The sequence below is a fragment of the Caretta caretta genome, chromosome 5, assembly GCF_965140235.1.
Source record: "Caretta caretta isolate rCarCar2 chromosome 5, rCarCar1.hap1, whole genome shotgun sequence".
NCBI lineage: Eukaryota > Metazoa > Chordata > Testudines > Cheloniidae > Caretta > Caretta caretta.
Window position 1 is genome coordinate 84,107,696 of NC_134210.1, and position 17,351 is coordinate 84,125,046.

The 17,351-nt window shown below is 43.6% G+C and overlaps 1 protein-coding gene across 1 annotated transcript; it reads right to left on the minus strand.

Annotated features, from left to right (window-relative positions):
- Positions 1-1,507: 1,507 nt before the first annotated feature.
- HINT1 (histidine triad nucleotide binding protein 1) lies at positions 1,508-6,883 on the minus strand. The gene is made up of 3 exons (XM_048850937.1): positions 6,724-6,883; positions 4,689-4,793; positions 1,508-1,836 (listed from the first exon to the last, which is right to left on the minus strand). The coding sequence occupies exons 1-3, from the start codon at positions 6,832-6,834 to the stop codon at positions 1,672-1,674; spliced, it is 381 nt and encodes a 126-aa protein (XP_048706894.1). The 5' UTR covers positions 6,835-6,883; the 3' UTR covers positions 1,508-1,671.
- Between the last annotated feature and the right edge of the window lie 10,468 nt (positions 6,884-17,351).

A 17,351-nucleotide genomic window follows, 5' to 3' on the forward strand; every position in this document is an offset into this window, starting at 1 on the left:
TGCCTCCAGAGAAACTGCTTCTAGAGGTGAAAAGGGAATTCCTTTTTCTAGATTCATTCAGCCTCTGGCAAATTGTTAGAGAGAAGGGACAACTGTCCACTAAGAAGTGCACTGGATCCACCAACCCATTTCACATGAATTGCCCACCAGAAGGTAGCTGCATTGAACTATTTCTGGGGCTCCATACAGCCCTGTGCACACCTGAATCCCACCTTGTGCAACTACTAGTTCTTTCTCATCAGTTTCTCTTTTTACCCCAAACTGAAGGTGGTTTCTCATTATGTCTGGTCTTGATTCAAGTTTTTGAGGTTGCATTGCTGGTATTACCCTTTCCGTCAGTCTTCAGCTATTGGTGTTGTGGATGGGTGAACAGATGAAGAAAAGGTTTAGCACATCTGGGTGAATGAGTTGCAAGCATTCTATGGGGTGACTAGAGGCTATTGTGAGTATGGGAGAGGGAGGGTAGTCACAAATGTGAAATGCATCTGGATACTCCTGGACACTTCTCTTTACATAAGGCACCACAAAACCCATGGTTGTAACAACCTAAGGTAAAACTTTGTTACTAATAGCCAAGGCTGAATTTGAGCTTTCACCTCAAGGTAAGAGATTCTACATTTTTTTGCTAAGGTCCAGATCCACAAAAGTATTTATTTAGGCTCCTAACTTCCATTGATCTCAATGGAAGTTTGGAACCTAAATACTTTTATGGATGTGGCCTTTAATTCTTGAACAATCCAGGCCTGCTGGAGTACAGCTGACCAATGTACACAACCAATTCTGAAAGAATTATAACTCATTTGTACCAGCCTACTTCACCTTGACTTTAGTTATCTTACATATTGTCTCCTTTTGTTTTTTTGTCTTATTTTCTTGTTTGCTGGAAGTTGATTCTTTAAACAATTTATCTTGTGTGCTGTGTTAACCTTTTATCTGAATATAATTGTTAGCTGTGGATTTAAATAGAGTTTTCATTCAGTCTGCTTCTTCTTTGGTTATCTGGAAAAAACAACAATGACAATTTATTGCTTTGTTTTATTTCCCTATTTTTCTCCCTTTCTACTTTGTTGTTTTTCACCAGAAAAGCTTGCAGGGAGACAGAGCAGGGACCATTAGTAAAAAACCACCACATACATACACACCCTCACCACCCAGGTTAGACATAGGTGGTGCCACACCTATAATCTTACTAACTTGTCACACCCATAGTATCTTAACCTCATATACATCATTTAGACATTTCTTAGTTTTAGTGCATGTGTGTTTACTGCCCTGCCTGCATGTACTGTTCAGAAAACTGTGAAGAGGTAGGCTCTTCATGAGATATGAAAAACTGGATGTGCTAAACAAATCTTTCTTCATATTCCCCCCCTTATCATTGAGTTTGCCACATTCAGTGAGGCAAGTTACTGAATGTAGTTTAAGCAATACTACACATTCACATTCAGGAAAGACAATGATGGAAACAGTTTTGTAAGCAAAAACAGCAAGAAAAAAAAACCAGAGATGATGCTATGTGCTATAACTTTATTGTGTGAGCATTGTCGAAAACTTGTATTGCCCTTTACAGAAAAAGGTGATTGAACATGTTAACAGTAGTTGGATTCTTGGGCAATGTATTAAATCGATGCAGGGATCATTTTCACACAGAATGGTGATTCTTGCTGCAACTTAGCCAGGAGGCCAGCCCAACTGACGTCCACCAAGAACATGGAGATGTACATGATAGACAGACTGCCCACCATCTGGCCCTTCATTCACGACCATTCGGTATCCCTTGGTCAAGCCCAATTCAGCAGCACACTTCTTGCCAACAATCATTAGATGTCCAAGAAGCTGAAAGGATTAAAAGGGAAGAGAGAGAGCGAGAGAGAGAGAGAGACAGAAAAATCAACCACAAAAACAATTATGAGTAATTTGAAGAACAATCAGTTTATCAGTTATGTGGAATAACTGTTAAAAAAAATTCTCCAAGAAAATTTTAAAAACTACAGTGAAATGAAATTGCATATAAGATCAAGAATCTGATTTATAAAAGGTCTTTTTTTAAAAAAGGGGGGGGCAGGGGGGCGGGGAGGGGATTAGAGGCAAGTTCCAGCGAATGGAAGTCACAGGCGGCCAGCACCTCTAAGGATTAGGCCCCTTTCATTCTTTAGGCAATGAAGAAAAATCCAATTAAAAAAAAAAAGTTGACTTATCTGGTATATGTTCACAAAGGGGCCTGATTTTCAAGAGAGCTGAGACCTTCTAGTTCTCATGATTTCAGGCACCTCTTGCCAACCCTAACACATTATTTTCCATACTAGAACAAGAATAATCTAGTGTAGAACAGAAGGATGAACATTAGAATATATTTCAAAACAAAAGCAATATTTCTGTACTAGAAATGTACATTTCTAAAGCTACATAATATTTTTCATTGACTATTAGTTATTTGTACTGCAATAGCAGCCAAGATACAATAGACGCTGTTCAAATTCCTAAAAAGGAGAAAGAGTCCATGCTCCAAAGAGCTGGCATTCTAGCAACTACTAAAGTTTAAAAAAAAGAAAAGTTACTGCCCTAATGAGACTACAATCTATGACCACTGAAAGCTACAAAACGTAGTGCTGAGCCATGGTTCCAGAAAAGGTGAAACAGCCTGTAGCTCTTTATAGTGAGAGTGCAAGTCAAGAACAAAAAACATTCTGATCAAGTGTCGGTTAACTTCCTAATCCTAAATACACAGCACTTTCATGATTCACCTGAACAATTTCACATTTGGACTTCCATTTCTTTGGATTTCTTTCATTTTGAAGTAAAGTCACTCCTCCCCCAATACACCACTTTAAGCATTAACAATCAAGCTGTTTTATCACAAGCACTAGAACAAATTATCTAGGGAGGCTGTGGAATCACTATCATTGGAGGTTTTTAAGAACAGGTTAGACAAACACCTGTTGGAATGATCCTGATAATGCTTAATTCTGCCTGAGTGCAAGGGACTAGACTAGATGATCTATCAAGGTCCCTTCCAGTCCTACACTTCTATGATTCTACTCTAATGGGCCACCAGGAGACAAATTCTGAGAAGGCATTTCTCTAGCTGAGTGACCAATGATTCAGAATGGAAAGTTACACCTGATGCCAATGCAAAGCTGATAATGTTCCTCTACTGTCTCTCCTTTCTTTGCACATATTTCCCTTCCAAGGTTTTGTTTGTTTTTTATTTTTATTTTTTGGCAGACTTGTACCAACTTCCACCAGCTCAACACTGTAATAACTTACTCAACAAAGCGTGTGGCAGTACTAATTACAGGGTACATTTGCCAGTGAATGTTTTAAAGGATGGTACCCTGTCATAGTCCTAGGTCAGGTGGTCTCAGAGTAGCTAATGAATTATTAAGAATGCCGCTGCATCTTGTGAATGTGTTTTGGTCATTTTATATTGTAACTTTCAGAGCTTTTGTTTTAAAGCTATGTTGTAATGACATTTAAACTTGGAGTTAAAGCACCATAGGCATGCATTGCACCTTTCAGACAGAAAATAAAACAAGATTCCTGCCCTAAAGAACTAATAGTTTTCAGGTGTTATAATGGTAGATTCAATGTGGACAGAATTTACAGAGGAGAAGGACCTCAGAATATTGGTTGATCACAGGATGACTATAAGCCGCCAATGTGATACGGCCGTGAAAAAAGCTAATGCGGTCTTGGGATGCATCAGGCGAGGTATTTCCAGTACAGATAAGGAGGTGTTAGTACTGTTATACAAGGCAGTGGTGAGACCTCACCTGGAATACTGTGTGCAGTTCTGGTCTCTCATGTTTAAGAAGGATGAATTCAAACTGGAACAGGTACAGAGAAGGGCTACTAGGATGATCCAAGGAATGGAAAACCTGTCTTCTGAGAGGAGACTCAAAGAGCTTGGCTTGTTTAGCCTAACCAAAAGAAGGCTGAGGGGAGATATGATTGCTCTCTATAAATATATCAGAGGGATAAACACCATGGAGGGAGAAGAATTACTTAAGCTCAGTACCAATGTGGACACAAGAACAAATGGATATAAACTGGCCATCGGGAAATTTAGACTTGAAATTAGATGAAGGTTTCTTCCCATCAGAGGAGTGAAGTTCTGGAACAGCCTTCCAAGGAAAGCAGTGCGGGAAAAAGACATCTGGCTTCAAGACTAAGCTTGATAAGTTTATGGAAGGGATGATATGATGGGATAGCCTAATTTTGGCATTTAATTGATCTTCAACTATTAGCAGTAGATATGCCCAATGGCCTGTGATGGGATGTTAGATGGGGTGGAATCGGAGTTACTACAGAGAATTCTTTTCTGGGTGACTGGCTGGTGAGTCTTGCCCCATGCTCAGGGTTTAGCTGATCGCCATATTTGGGGTTGGGAAGGAATTTTCCTCCAGGGCATATTGGCAGAGGCCCTGCGGGTTTTTTGCCTTCCCCTGCAGTGTGGGGCACGGGTCACTTGCTGGAGGATTCTCTGCACCTCAAAGTCTGTAAACCACGATTTGAGGACTTCAGTAGCTCAGACATAGGTTAGAGGTTTGTTATAGGAGTGAGTGGGTGAGATTCTGTGGCCCACGTTGTGCAGGAGGTCGGACTAGACGATCATAATGGTCCCTTCTGACCTTAAAGTCTATGATTCTACGTAGTAATGTAATGTAATACATTTTCACAATACTTACAGATTCATCTGAATCTTCTGCTTCAGATAATTGGACAATTGGCTTCTTAGGAACCACTAGGAAATGCGTTGGAGCTTGAGGTGAAATGTCATGGAACGCAAGGCACTAGAGAAAGAAATTATTAAGAGCTGAAGCACTAACTTTTTAGATGAAAATAAGCCCCATATATAAATCTGAACATCTCTTTACTACCCACATCCCTACCAGTATATACTGAAGTTGAGATGGTAACTTCAATAACTTTCCAAAATTAGCCCTGGTTACTTGATATCCCTTAAAAGGTAGTTAGCAATAAGAGGAAAACCTTAACTCAAATTAACACAGAACGCCCACATACAGAGGCCTACAAAGAACAGTTTTTAGTACGAACAAAGAACACTGGTTGGTTTATTTTCAGGAATTACTTACAACTATTTATACAGCATTCTAAATAACAAAAAGCAACTTTTCAGGCAATAAACTATACGGATTCCAGCAATATATCCTCTACAGTTTACCATGATTAGAGGCAAAGTTTCTTAAAGCTTTCACGTAGACAAAGGGAAATAAATACACCTGTATACACATCTTGGCTGCAAAGCAGCAACACAGAAACTGCTTTAGAGACTACTTCAAAACCATTTAGTGTTCTAGAATAAAATTTCCCCTCCACAGCTGTGATATTATCCTGACCTATTAAGATACTGGCTCTTCAACTGTCATTAGCTATATGGGTCATACAAATGGTAGATTTTTCAATAAGAACCCATCTTCTGCATTGCATTTATATGGGACCTGATTTTCACAAGCAAAGAGCAACCACAGCTTGCAATGATTTCAATGTTTAGTCAACCCCAGGTGGATCCAGTCAGATTCAAACTGCTAGATAAAAGAACTGGATTATTATGTTGCACTAGTAAATATGCAACTTTTCCTAACTTTAGGAGTCAAAATAGGAGGCATGCCATTAAAAATTAGCCAAATCCAATAGTACCAGTGCCAAATTAGGATTTTGATAGCTTTCTCACAGCAGGATGGCTGCCTCTTCTACTCATACAAATTCTGAGTTTGTGGCCAAAATATGGTATGATCCAGATGCCAGATCAGAGTTCATGCAATGCTGCTGCAGACAGACACACCTATGTCTTGATTTTTAAAATGCAAGAGTGGTTAAACATGTTCTCTATTTAAACAGAATTTAGATCTTTGAAGCCCAATACAGGCTGAATCCAGGTGTTGGATCCAAGTGTTGGCAGTACTACCATGCCAGGATGCACTGTTGGGTTGTTTTTTGTTGTTGTTGTTTTTGTGTTTTGCTAAAGAAGGAGCAGCTAAAGTTATTCTTTAATAGCTAAGTAATGCCATCCGCGGGGGGTAAATGGCTGGATCACATAAGATCCAGAGAACAGATGCAAGTATTTAGTGCACTACTTGCACCACCCAGAATCCATTAAGGTCCAGAGATTTTTTTTGTTTCAGAAGGCCCGCTACACTTCTCTATTTATGCTTTGGAGAGGGGGGCGTGGTGGCCAAAAATAAGCTATCCAGGGTTTGGCAGCACCGCTGCGCTGCACCAACAGGGAAGCCGTGGAACTTGGAGGGCTGGGATCAAAACCAAGGTTTCCCTTTCCCCACAAAGGTCTATGACAAAAGGCCCGGCTGCTAGTCAGCCTAGCAACACCGCCGCAACCAGATCGGGGAGACGCAGCAGTTTTAAGCCCACTGCCCCCAGCTGGGGAGGCCGAAGACTTTGCCCTTCGGGACAGCGAGCCCCGGGGTGACAGAGCCAATTGTGCATTTCGCGCCGTTAGCCCGCGTCTTCTCTCTGCCCGCAGCGAGCCCTGCACGGTCAGCCACGGCACCCGCCCCGGGAGCAGCACATGGACCCCCCGCCTCCCGGCGGGGGCCACAACCCCGCACCCCAGCCTGCAACGCCGGGCGCCCCACCTCGCCCCGGGCAGCTGCTGCCGGAGGAGGACACGCCGCGGCAGCCGCCCGCCTCCCCGCCACAGGCAAGCGCGCCGCCCGGGAGCCCGCCGCAGCCGCCAGCCCCCACCCGCTCGTCCTCGAAGATGATTTTGGCCGGGATCTCCTTGCGGATGATCTTCCCGAAGATGGTTTCCCCGCCGGGCCGCGCGGCCTGCGCCTTCCGGATCTCGTCGGCCATCCCTGCCGGCTGCCGCCCCCTGCGTGCAGAGTCTGCCGCCCCGCTGCGACGGCCCCGCCGGCCTCAGCCCACGGCATTGGTGCTCTCGCCTGCCCATCACCCTGACCCCGCCCTGCTGGGCACGGAGTTAAAGGGGCAGCAGAGTGCTTCTTGCCGTGCTGCTGGGCTCTGTCATTGCTGTGAAACGTCGTCCGGTGAAATCGGCCCCCAAATGTAGGGGCTGGTCCTGTAGACATTTACTCCACTGACCCCAAAACTTCCCTGCATGTCCATAACTGTGAAATATGTCCATCCTCTGTGCACACTTTCCCTTGCTAAGCAGACTCACACCAGTTCTGCCTGTTCTGAGCAGAGTTAGGCCATGTATAGGCTACAGAGTTAAGTCGACTTAAGTTTTGTCAGTGATCATAAGTTGTTTTAGTAAAATCAGTGGAGCACATTCACACAATGCTCCTTGTGTCCACTGAGCGCGTCCACAGTCATTGCATCGGCAGAGAGAACGTTGCACCCTGTGTAGGTATCACTGTGCAACTCACCACCCTCTGTCACCCTGGGCCACTGGGACTTCCAAGAATGGATTGCAGTGAATCATGGGGATGTGCTTGCTGTCCCATGATGCAGTTCTTTCCATCCCATCATTCCCTGGGCTTCATACTTCATTTGCTCCATTTTTCAACAGCCCTTGTAAACTATGCACCTGCCATCTCTGCCTGACAACATGGATCCTGAGCTGCTGATCATTCTGGTGATGAGTGTGATGAACACAATGCAGCTGGTCCCGCAGTATTACATGAGCTGTGAAACAGAGAGTGTATCGGTTATGCCTGCCCTGCTTTCTGCCATAGAAACAAATAATTCAAGATTGCTGCTGACATTCACAGAACAGCTTGCCATGGTGGAGCATCGGTACTGGGTTCGGGAAACAAGCACTGAGTGGTGGGATTGCATCATGATGCATGTATGGGATGACAAGCAGTGGCTGCAGAACTTTCGGATGCACAAATCCACCTTCCTGGAACTGTGTGCGGAGCTTGCCCCAGCATTGCGGCATAAGGACACCAGAATGAGAGCTGCCCTCACTGTGGAAAAGTGAGTCTGGCAACTCCAGACTGCTACTGGTCAGTCATGAATCAGTGTGCAGTTCGAAAGTCCACTATGGGGTCTGCAGTGATGCAAGTGTGCAGGTCCTGCTATAAAGGACTGTCATTCTCGGTAATGTGCAGGAAATAATTGATGGCTTTGAGGCAATGGGATTCCCTAACTGTGGCAGGATGACAGATGGAACACATACCCCAGTTTTGGCCCCCAACCATCTTGCAATGGAGTACATCAACTCAAAGGGCTACTTGCCCATGGTCTAGCAGGCGCTGGTGGATCACCAGGGCCATTTCACTGGCATCAGTGCAGGGTGGTCAGGGAAGGTGCATAATGCACGCATTTTTCAGAACACTGGACTGTATAGAAAGTTGAACGCTCAGACTTTCTTTCCAGACCAGAAGATTCCAATGGGGGATGTGAAAATGCCCATAGGGACCTTGGAGACCCCGCAAACCCCTTACTCCCAGGGCTCATGAAGCCTTACACCAGAAACCAAGTCAGCAGCAAAGAGCGCTTCAACAACAGGCTTAGCAGGTACTGAACGATGGTCGAATGTGCCTTTGGCTAATTAAAAGGTCTCTGGCGCTGTCTTTTTGGCCAGTTAGACTTCAATGAGGAAAATATTCCAATGGCCATTGCAGCCTGCTGTACTCTCCATAATATTTGCTAATCGAAAGGGGAAAAGTTTTCCCCAGGGGTGGGCCGCTGATGGCGCTGAAGCTGACCGTCTGGTTGCTGATTTTAAGCAGCCAGATACAAGGGCAATTAGAGGGGCACAGTGGAAGGCTATATGAATCAGGGAGGCTTTGAAGGAGCATTTTGACAATGATTCCCAGTAATGTCTGTATTTGGTGCATTCAGCCAGGCAATATTTAGTTTCTGCCATGAAGTACTTGCTTCTTGAGTGTTAACTGTAAGGAGCAAATAGTCCTACCTACAGCCAATGTGTCTCAGTGTTAAGACTGAGCGATATATGTATGTATTTCACAAATTAAGACTCATTTTATTTCAAAGACTCAAGTTTAATAACAGGATCAAACACAAACTTGGTCAAACGAGGGGCATGACAAAGAAGAACAGTCTCGCGGTTAGGGCTCTCACAGCTGGGTGTAACTCCAACTTTCATTGGGAAACCAGTCCCCAGGAGTGGAGCACACGGGGTACTGTGAGGACCAGGTATACACAAGGAATGCCCTGGGGGAATTTGGGGAGAGCATGGACTGCAGTTCTGTAGTGATTGGAGGCGAAGTCTGACACAGATTGCTGCAAATGCAGGCTAATGAGGGACTTCAATATCTCTGGTCCTCAAGAGCTTTATCATCCACTACTACCCCTCTGTCCTTTCCTGGCTATCCAGCCTCAGTCTTTTATTAATTGTCTCCCTTCACACACTTGTTTCGCTCTGTACTGCATCTGTTGACTGCAGCACCCCGCGAAACAGCCTTACTCCCAGGGCCATCCCTAGCTATTCTGGAGCCCTACGCAGCCCCCACATGGGGGGTGTATGTGTGGGACCCCAGGCCTCTGTGGGGGGGTGGGGGGGGCAGTGGTGGGGCTGGCCCCAGGCCTCGGGGGCAGGCTGGCTTGGGAGGCAGGGGGGAACCACCCTGGCCCTGCTGCAGAGCTCAGGGAAGTGGGGGCGGGTGAGAAGAGGCAGGGCGGAGCAAGGGTGGGGGCCATGGGGAAGAGTTGGAGCAGGGGCTGGAGCAGCATGCAGCAGCGCAGGGCACCAGGAAATTTGATGCCCCAAATTTCCTGGTGCCCTACGCAGCTGTGTACTTTGTGTATGGGTAAGGATGGCCCTGCTTACTTCTCCTTGGTCGCCACCTTATCTGATAGAGGCACTCCGCCACTGTGGAGGAATGCATTCTCAAGGGCACATCTGCAGAAGGCAAAGAAACAATGAATAGAAACAGTGAGTGTGCTCACTGCTGTGAATCACAAAAGTTATACACACCTCTTTCTCACTGTCCCTTGGCTAGTACCAGGTTGTCGTGAGACCTAATTATGGTGAGTTCACAGGGAAAGAGGTGGTGGGCAAGAGGGAAAGGGCAGGAAGGGACAATGAGTAGTTTGTGAGGGGGGGTTAATAACCCGCTAGGGAGCCTATTGTGAATATTGGTACCCTTTTCCACCGGCTAGGGTAATAGAACCCAATATCTCACTACTAAGGGTAATCCAGCATGCAAGGGAGCATCTCCTACATGCGTGTGGCTTCAGACTGGCTCCATATGCTGCTCACCTGTGTGCTGCTCTGGTCCCTCCAGAAATAATTGCCGGATGACGCAGCAAAGTTTCCTACAGCAGGGGGAGAAACAGGCAGCTCTCCCACGGAACCTTCAGCAGAAGATTGCAGAATACCTACTGCAATGTGTCCTAGAGATCACTATGGGGGATTCCGAGACATCCCCATGTACATTAACAAACTTTTCTGCCATGGCCCCACTGTGTAGATGGACAGGCTCTGTTGTTAATTTCTGTCCCTTATCTCTCCTCTACCATATAACAAAGTACATGAAAGCTCAGTTTCCTCTCACCGGGCAGTATCAAAGCAAAATGAGCACTTACCGGAGCTCCCCTCTCCGGAATCCTGTGTGCCAGAGCTGGAGTGCTGGGACTAGCTAGACTCCTCCAGAGTGGAAAAAAGAGGTCCTGACTCACCTCAACACCAGACAACCTTGCTGTGTGCTCCACATCATCCTCCAACTCCACCTCTTCATTCACCACTTCCTTATCAGGGTTGAGTCCACTGGCTCCTGCCTCCAGTCCCCCCAAAGTATCCATGGGGCTCTTGGCAGTGGAAGTGGGGTCGCTGGCATCTGCCGAGGATGGCATGCAGCTCCTCCTTTGGTGCCACATCAGAGCAACGGTTGGCCTCCCTTGTCTTCTGGCATGCCTGCCTCAGCTCTTTGATTTTATCACAACACTGTTGCATGTCCCTTTTGTGCCCCTTCTCCTGCATGCCATTAGCAATCAGCCCATAAGTATAAAAATTCCTACGGCTGGTGCAAAGCTGTGATTGCACAGCCTCCTCTCCCCATAGACTCAGCAGATTAAACAGCTCTGGTGCGCTCCATGGAGGAGCGCGTCTACTGTGGAAAGCCGGCATAGTCAGCTGGGAAGTTGCTGTGTGAACTGTGCATGCCGAGCAAACAGGAAGAGGAATTTCAAAAATCACGGGTTGCAGAGTAACAGACGTGTTAGTTTGTATCTGCAAAAAGAACAGGAGTACTTGTGGCACCTTGGAGACTAACAGATTTATTTGAGCATAAGCTTTCATGGGCTACAACCCTCTTCATCAGATGCATAGAATAGAACATATAGTAAGAAGATATAGATATATATACACATACAGGGAAGATGAAAAGGTGGAGTAAGAGGCTAGATGAGCTATTATCAGCAGGAGAAAAAAAAACTTTTGTAGTGATAATCAGGATGGCCCATTTAGACCGTTGACGAGAAGGTGTGAGGATACTTAACATGGGGAAATAGATTCAATATGTGTAATGACCCAGCCACTCCCAGTCTCTATTCAAACCCAAGTTAATGGTATCCAGTTTGCATATTAATTCAAGCTCAGCAGTTTCTCGTTGGAGTCTATTTTTGAGGGCCTTTATATGGGGGAGGGGGGCATATACCTGTGTACCTTCAGGGCAGTAGAGTTCAAACCACTGACCAGAGCAGTCATGATGGGCAGTCACCTCCTGGAGGCCAATTAGGGCGATATAACCAAGTAAGGTGTCTACACTTACGCTGCATCGCCCTAACTATGTTGCAAAAAGCTCTACGCCGCTTGTCAAGATGGTTTTATTATGTTGGCATAGCAGGGGAATTACATTGTCAGGAGGAGCATTTCAGTATGTATACCTCCACGGTTTTGTCGACGAAAGCTGACTTTTGTGGACAAACCTGTGTAGAATAGACAATGCCTTAGATGACAAAATGGCACTGGCAGCTGGTCTACATTAGCATTCCCATCACTGCTAGCACTGACTGGAGATTTTGAGAAAAATCTTAGCATTTTAGTCCTGCACATTGGTCGATCTTCCAACCACAAATCTAAACAAATGCATCACACTTCACTGAGATCAACAAACATAATCCATGCAGTGTTTCTAGGTGAAGTTGCTTTTGAGAGATGAAATGTTAAAAAATATTAGAAAACGTTCCAAAAGCTAAAACAAAAAAACACAGCCCACTTAACCTTTTTAACCTTCATAGTTTCCAAAGCCCTGGTTTGATTTTTCTCACACTTTCCATAACATTCCTTGAATATAGGATCGTTATATGCTCTTGTAAGGGAAATATGTGATTTAACCATAACTATGGAGAGAATTGTGGGAAAAATTCTGTTCTCAGACCAGTGTAAATTTTGAGTTACTTCAGTTATTTTAAGATGGTATAAAAGAGCAGAACTTGTCATACTCCTTCCATAATGGCTGTCTAGTAATAATATGTCCTGGGGCACTACAAAGAAAGGTCTGACCAAACAAAGCAAAGAACCATGGGCTGACGTTCTGTCCTTTACCTCATCCCAGCGTATGTAGGTATTTTGGAACATATATGTCCTAGGGGTACTGCTTTGCTTAGTTGTAAAGGGGTAAGATAAGGACAGAATTTCTGCCTCAGCTTTTAATTTCCTTGCTTTTCTATGTTTGTCAGACAGTGAATGTTATTTTAACAACAATGTTGTTAAACTTCCTTTTTTTATTTCACAGGATTAAAATGTCTTTAAGGAAAGAATATAAAAATAGACATAATTGACTAGATACAAAATGATAGATCAATATATTACATAAATACTTATTTAAGGCCCTGATCCTACAAAACTTACTCATGTATTTAACAGTAAGCTCTGTAAGTAGACCCATTGATTTCATTGGAGTCCTTAGCCTCTGTTATTTGCTAGATATTAATAGCTCAAAGAAAGATGATAAACCAACATAATTTAAAAACATTATTCTAAATGTGCAGCAGCATTTTTTCAAATGTAATAAACAGACCTGGTTAAATAATTTTATCAAACTACTTATTTAATTTTGCAATAGTTTAAAAATAGTCAAAAATATTTCTCTAATTCACCCAGTTTTTATGAATAGTTGAATAATTCACTAATGTGGCTCTTGAACCTGCAACTGTGTTTGATGAAAAAGAGTCTTGCACCTCTTAAAAAGAAAAGGAGTACTTGTGGCACCTTAGAGACTAACCAATTTATTTGAGCATAAGCTTTCGTGAGCTTATGCTCAAATAAATTGGTTAGTCTCTAAGGTGCCACAAGTACTCCTTTTCTTATTGCGAATACAGACTAACACGGCTGTTACTCTTGCACCTCTTAGTGGATCGTATTCCAGGATCAGGACTATGTTCACTGAATAATTTATTCAACATATTTCAGGAAGTTTTCCAAAAAAAATTTCATGATTATTAAAAATTATTCCTTCAGCGTTAGTAATAAATTGTTAAAATAATGTATCTGCTCCTATTTAACAAATGTTATCGCAAAGTAAATTTCCCTCAAAGGGAATAATCTCCTGAAAAGACAAGATGATAATGGAAATGCTGACAGACTGTTACATATATATTGTATGCAATTATCATTAAACAAAGGAATATAGTTATCTAAATTTAAAAAGTCTAATTTAAAGCTGCAAAGATGATTAAGGAATTACAGTTCCTATTCCATCCTCAATTAATCCTATCAAAAGATTCAGCCTTTGGCTAATTTTTTAACTCAGCTATAAACCACTAAAAATATTAGGTATATAAAGAAAATAACAACTGATTCTTAACTAACACATTACAAATACAACACTTAATGACTTACACACTATAAAGTTTGACATATCTTAGAAAGAGAACTGTCTATTTTTGTTAGAGAAATGAATTTTCTAAATTAAAAATTGCATCAATGAATGAAAATCGGAGTGACCGAGACACCTTTAGGTTCATTGTATGCTTTCCTATAATCAGACTCATATGGAGTCAATCACTGGATTCAGGTGTTTTGATGTGAGAAGGAGAAAAGTAATAACATTTTCCCTTTCTCAGAAAAAGGTGATGATAGGGTCACTTGATGGCTTAATAGAGAATTAATGAAATGACAGAGCTTTCTACCTCTCAGTCACTGCTCTGTTTCTAGTGCAATTGCCAGCATCCTATAACTGCTATCATTTGTTTGATGATCCATAGGATTGTTTGATGATCTGTGAGCTGTCAGTCTCACTTCTCTTCCTACTGGAGAGGTGTCCACATAATAAAAACCAGCCCCACGACAATTGGTATTAACTGATTTTATAAGCCCCAATCTGGCAACTGGCTCTGCATAGGCAAACCCCTGTGCTTGCAAGGAGTACTTTGACTTCAGTGGGGCTCTGAGTGGACACAGAAGGTAACTCTGTAGAGACAGTTGTAGGAATAGGAATGGGGCCATAGTTGGTAGTCTCAAGCAAAGAAATAAAGAACTATTTGGTGTGATGACAAGGCATACTGGATCAGATCTGTGATCCATCTAGTCCAATCTTCTGTCTCTACAGTGGCCACTACGAGATGCTTCAGAGGACAGTCCAAAATGCTTCAAGATGCTTCAGAGGACAGTCCACAGTAGGGAGATAGATGCTTAAGATTCTGCCCCTATGAAAGCCTTGTGTAATAGTTGGACATGGCTAAAACCCTGAAGCATGACATTTTATATCCCTTCCAAAACAACTTTTTAGCATTAATTATTATAACTCTGGAAACTCATGCTATCCATATAAATGTCCACTCTTTCTTTCAGTCTTATTGAAGTCCTAGCAGAAATGTCATCCTATGTCAGAGTTCCACAGTCACATTACATATTGTGTGAAGGATGGTCAGGTTGTCAGGCTACTAGCCTGCTACTTGAGTGAACTATTCCCTGCTATGTTAACCTTCCTCCATGACCTTCAGCAAGTCACTTAGACCCAGATCCTCAAAGGTATTTAGGCACCTAACTCCCATTGAACTCAATGGAAATCAGACACCTAAATACCTTTGAGGATCTGGGCCTTAATCTCTCAGTTCCTTATCAGTAAAATAGGAATAATTGTGCTTCCCTACCACAGAGGGGTGCTGTGAGGATAAATACATTAAAGATTGTGAGGTACTCAGCTACTACAGTAATGGGGGCTATATAAGTATGTAAACTAGAATTTATCAGTTTTGAATTTGTTACTTTTCAGCTTCAGCGTCCTTATTCTTGTAAAAAGAAAAGGAGTATTTGTGGCACCTTAGAGACTAACCAATTTATTTGAGCATAAGCTCATGAAAGCTTATGCTCACATAAATTGGTTAGTCTCTAAGGTGCCACAAGTACTCCTTTTCTTTTTGCAAATACAGACTAACACGACTGCTACTCTGAAACCTTATTCTTGTAGTGTGAGATGAAGAAAAGATGCTTCCAGTCTACCTTCTCCATAATATTATTTTGTATGCTTTTATTATGTCTCTTCTTACTCATCTCCTTTCTCAGGTAAATAATAGTACTCTATTCAATCTCCCTCCGTATGAATTTTTCCATTTCTCGTACCAGTGCCATCGTCCACCTCTGAACCTCCTCTAATTCTGCAATGTCCTTTTTTAGATGGTGACCAAAACTGAACACTCTATTCCAAGTGAGGGTGAACCACTGATGTATATAATGGCATTTTAATATTTCCTATACTCTATTATTTTCTCTCCCATTCTTAATATTTTGTTTGCTTTGTTTTCTACAACTGCACATTGAGCACAGCTCTACAGAGCTGTCTGATACTCAGGTTCTTTTCCTGAGTTGACACAGTTAATTTAGAATCCAGTAAATTGTCTGAGTAGTTTAATTTTTTCCCTTCAATGCTGATTACTTTACATTTAGGATTTACCAGCATCATGTTGCCTATTCACCTGGCTTTGTTAGGTGCCTCTAGAGCTTCTCAGAGTCTTTTCCGGCCTTGACTAACCTAAATAATTTTGTCTCATCTGCAAATTTTGCCACCTCATTGCTCAGCTCCTTTTGCAGATTCTTAATGCATTAAATTTTCCTGTTAACAAAAAGTGCTAGAGTTCTTAGAACCAAGAATCACTTCCACTGGCATATGCTGCAAATGTTGGTAAACAGACTAAAAGGAATCTTTGATATCTATGGAGAAGTCAAAACAGTCCTGACTCCTGATATGAGTGGGTGTCATTCCTCTTGAAGTCAGCTGAGGAGCTGTGAATATTTTTCCAAGGCAGAATTTAACTCTGTGTCTGTAATTTTCAATGATCAAAAATACAGCAGGTGCTTCAACTCTGAGGTTCTTCCTCAGTACCCATCTGAATGTTCTCTCATGCTGAAACGAAAAGATGTATGCTCCGGATTTTTTTGTTGTTTTTTATAAACAAAAGGAAATGATACACTCCTCCCAAATCAGTTCTGACAAATAAGTCTTAATTGTCCAGATGACCACAATTTCTTAGGAAATGGAAATTAAGTATAAGCAGAGTTAAACACTGGGTAGGGAGTAAAAAGCAGCTGTGCAACATAAATCTGTTAATTGGCTGGAAACTGATGACTTTCCAGTTACGAGTTTGAAAACTGAATGTTTTCTTCACCAAAAAAATAGCAAATTATACCATTTTCCATGTCATTTACAATCTGGTGGTTTTAGGATCCCTAGGGTTCTACTGACTCTGAAGACTTTTAACAACGTAATTTAAAATCTCATTAAAAATATTTTTCCCCCTCAGAAGCCCTGTTATGGGATACAAAACCTAAAGAGCCCAGCACAGAGCCCAGTTCTCAGCTACTCAGTGCCGGTTTTACAGTGGCTCCATGGAGCCAGGCCCATGCTCAGAAGGGGCCCTGGCCTGCTCGCTTGCACTGCGCCCCAAGACCCCTCTGGCTCCCCCCACCCACCACTTGCTCCTCTCGGGCTGCCCGCCAACTGGTCAAGGGCTCCTCTCCGCTCCATGGCCCCATCCCTGCTCCTCTCAGTCCCTGGCCGGACCCCAGTGTACCTCTGGCTCTGGACAGTCTCTGCTTCCCACCACCTGTGGGGCCCCACCTGTCTCCCCGGAGCTGAGCCTCCTGGGACTGGTATGTGTGTAGGTGGGGGAAACAGTGTGGAGGGCTTGGCTGGGCCCCTCCAGACAAGTGCGTCTTGAGGGACCCCGTCCGGGACTAGCTCTGGCCTGGCTGATCGCACCACTCCCGAGGGACCAGAGCAATTCTTGGCCCTGGGACCGGCCCTGGGACCAGCCCTGGCTGCGCTGCCGGCTCAGCGCGGCAGACACAGTCGCCTCCCAGCAGGGCTGCTGAGTGCGGCCGGGAGGCAGGGCTTGGGGGAGTGGGTCTGTGGGAAATCTGGGGATGGTGCTGAGCTGTGAAGGGGTGGGGAAGATGTGTGTGTGTGTTGGGAGTGGGGGTTCTGTGGGAGATGCTG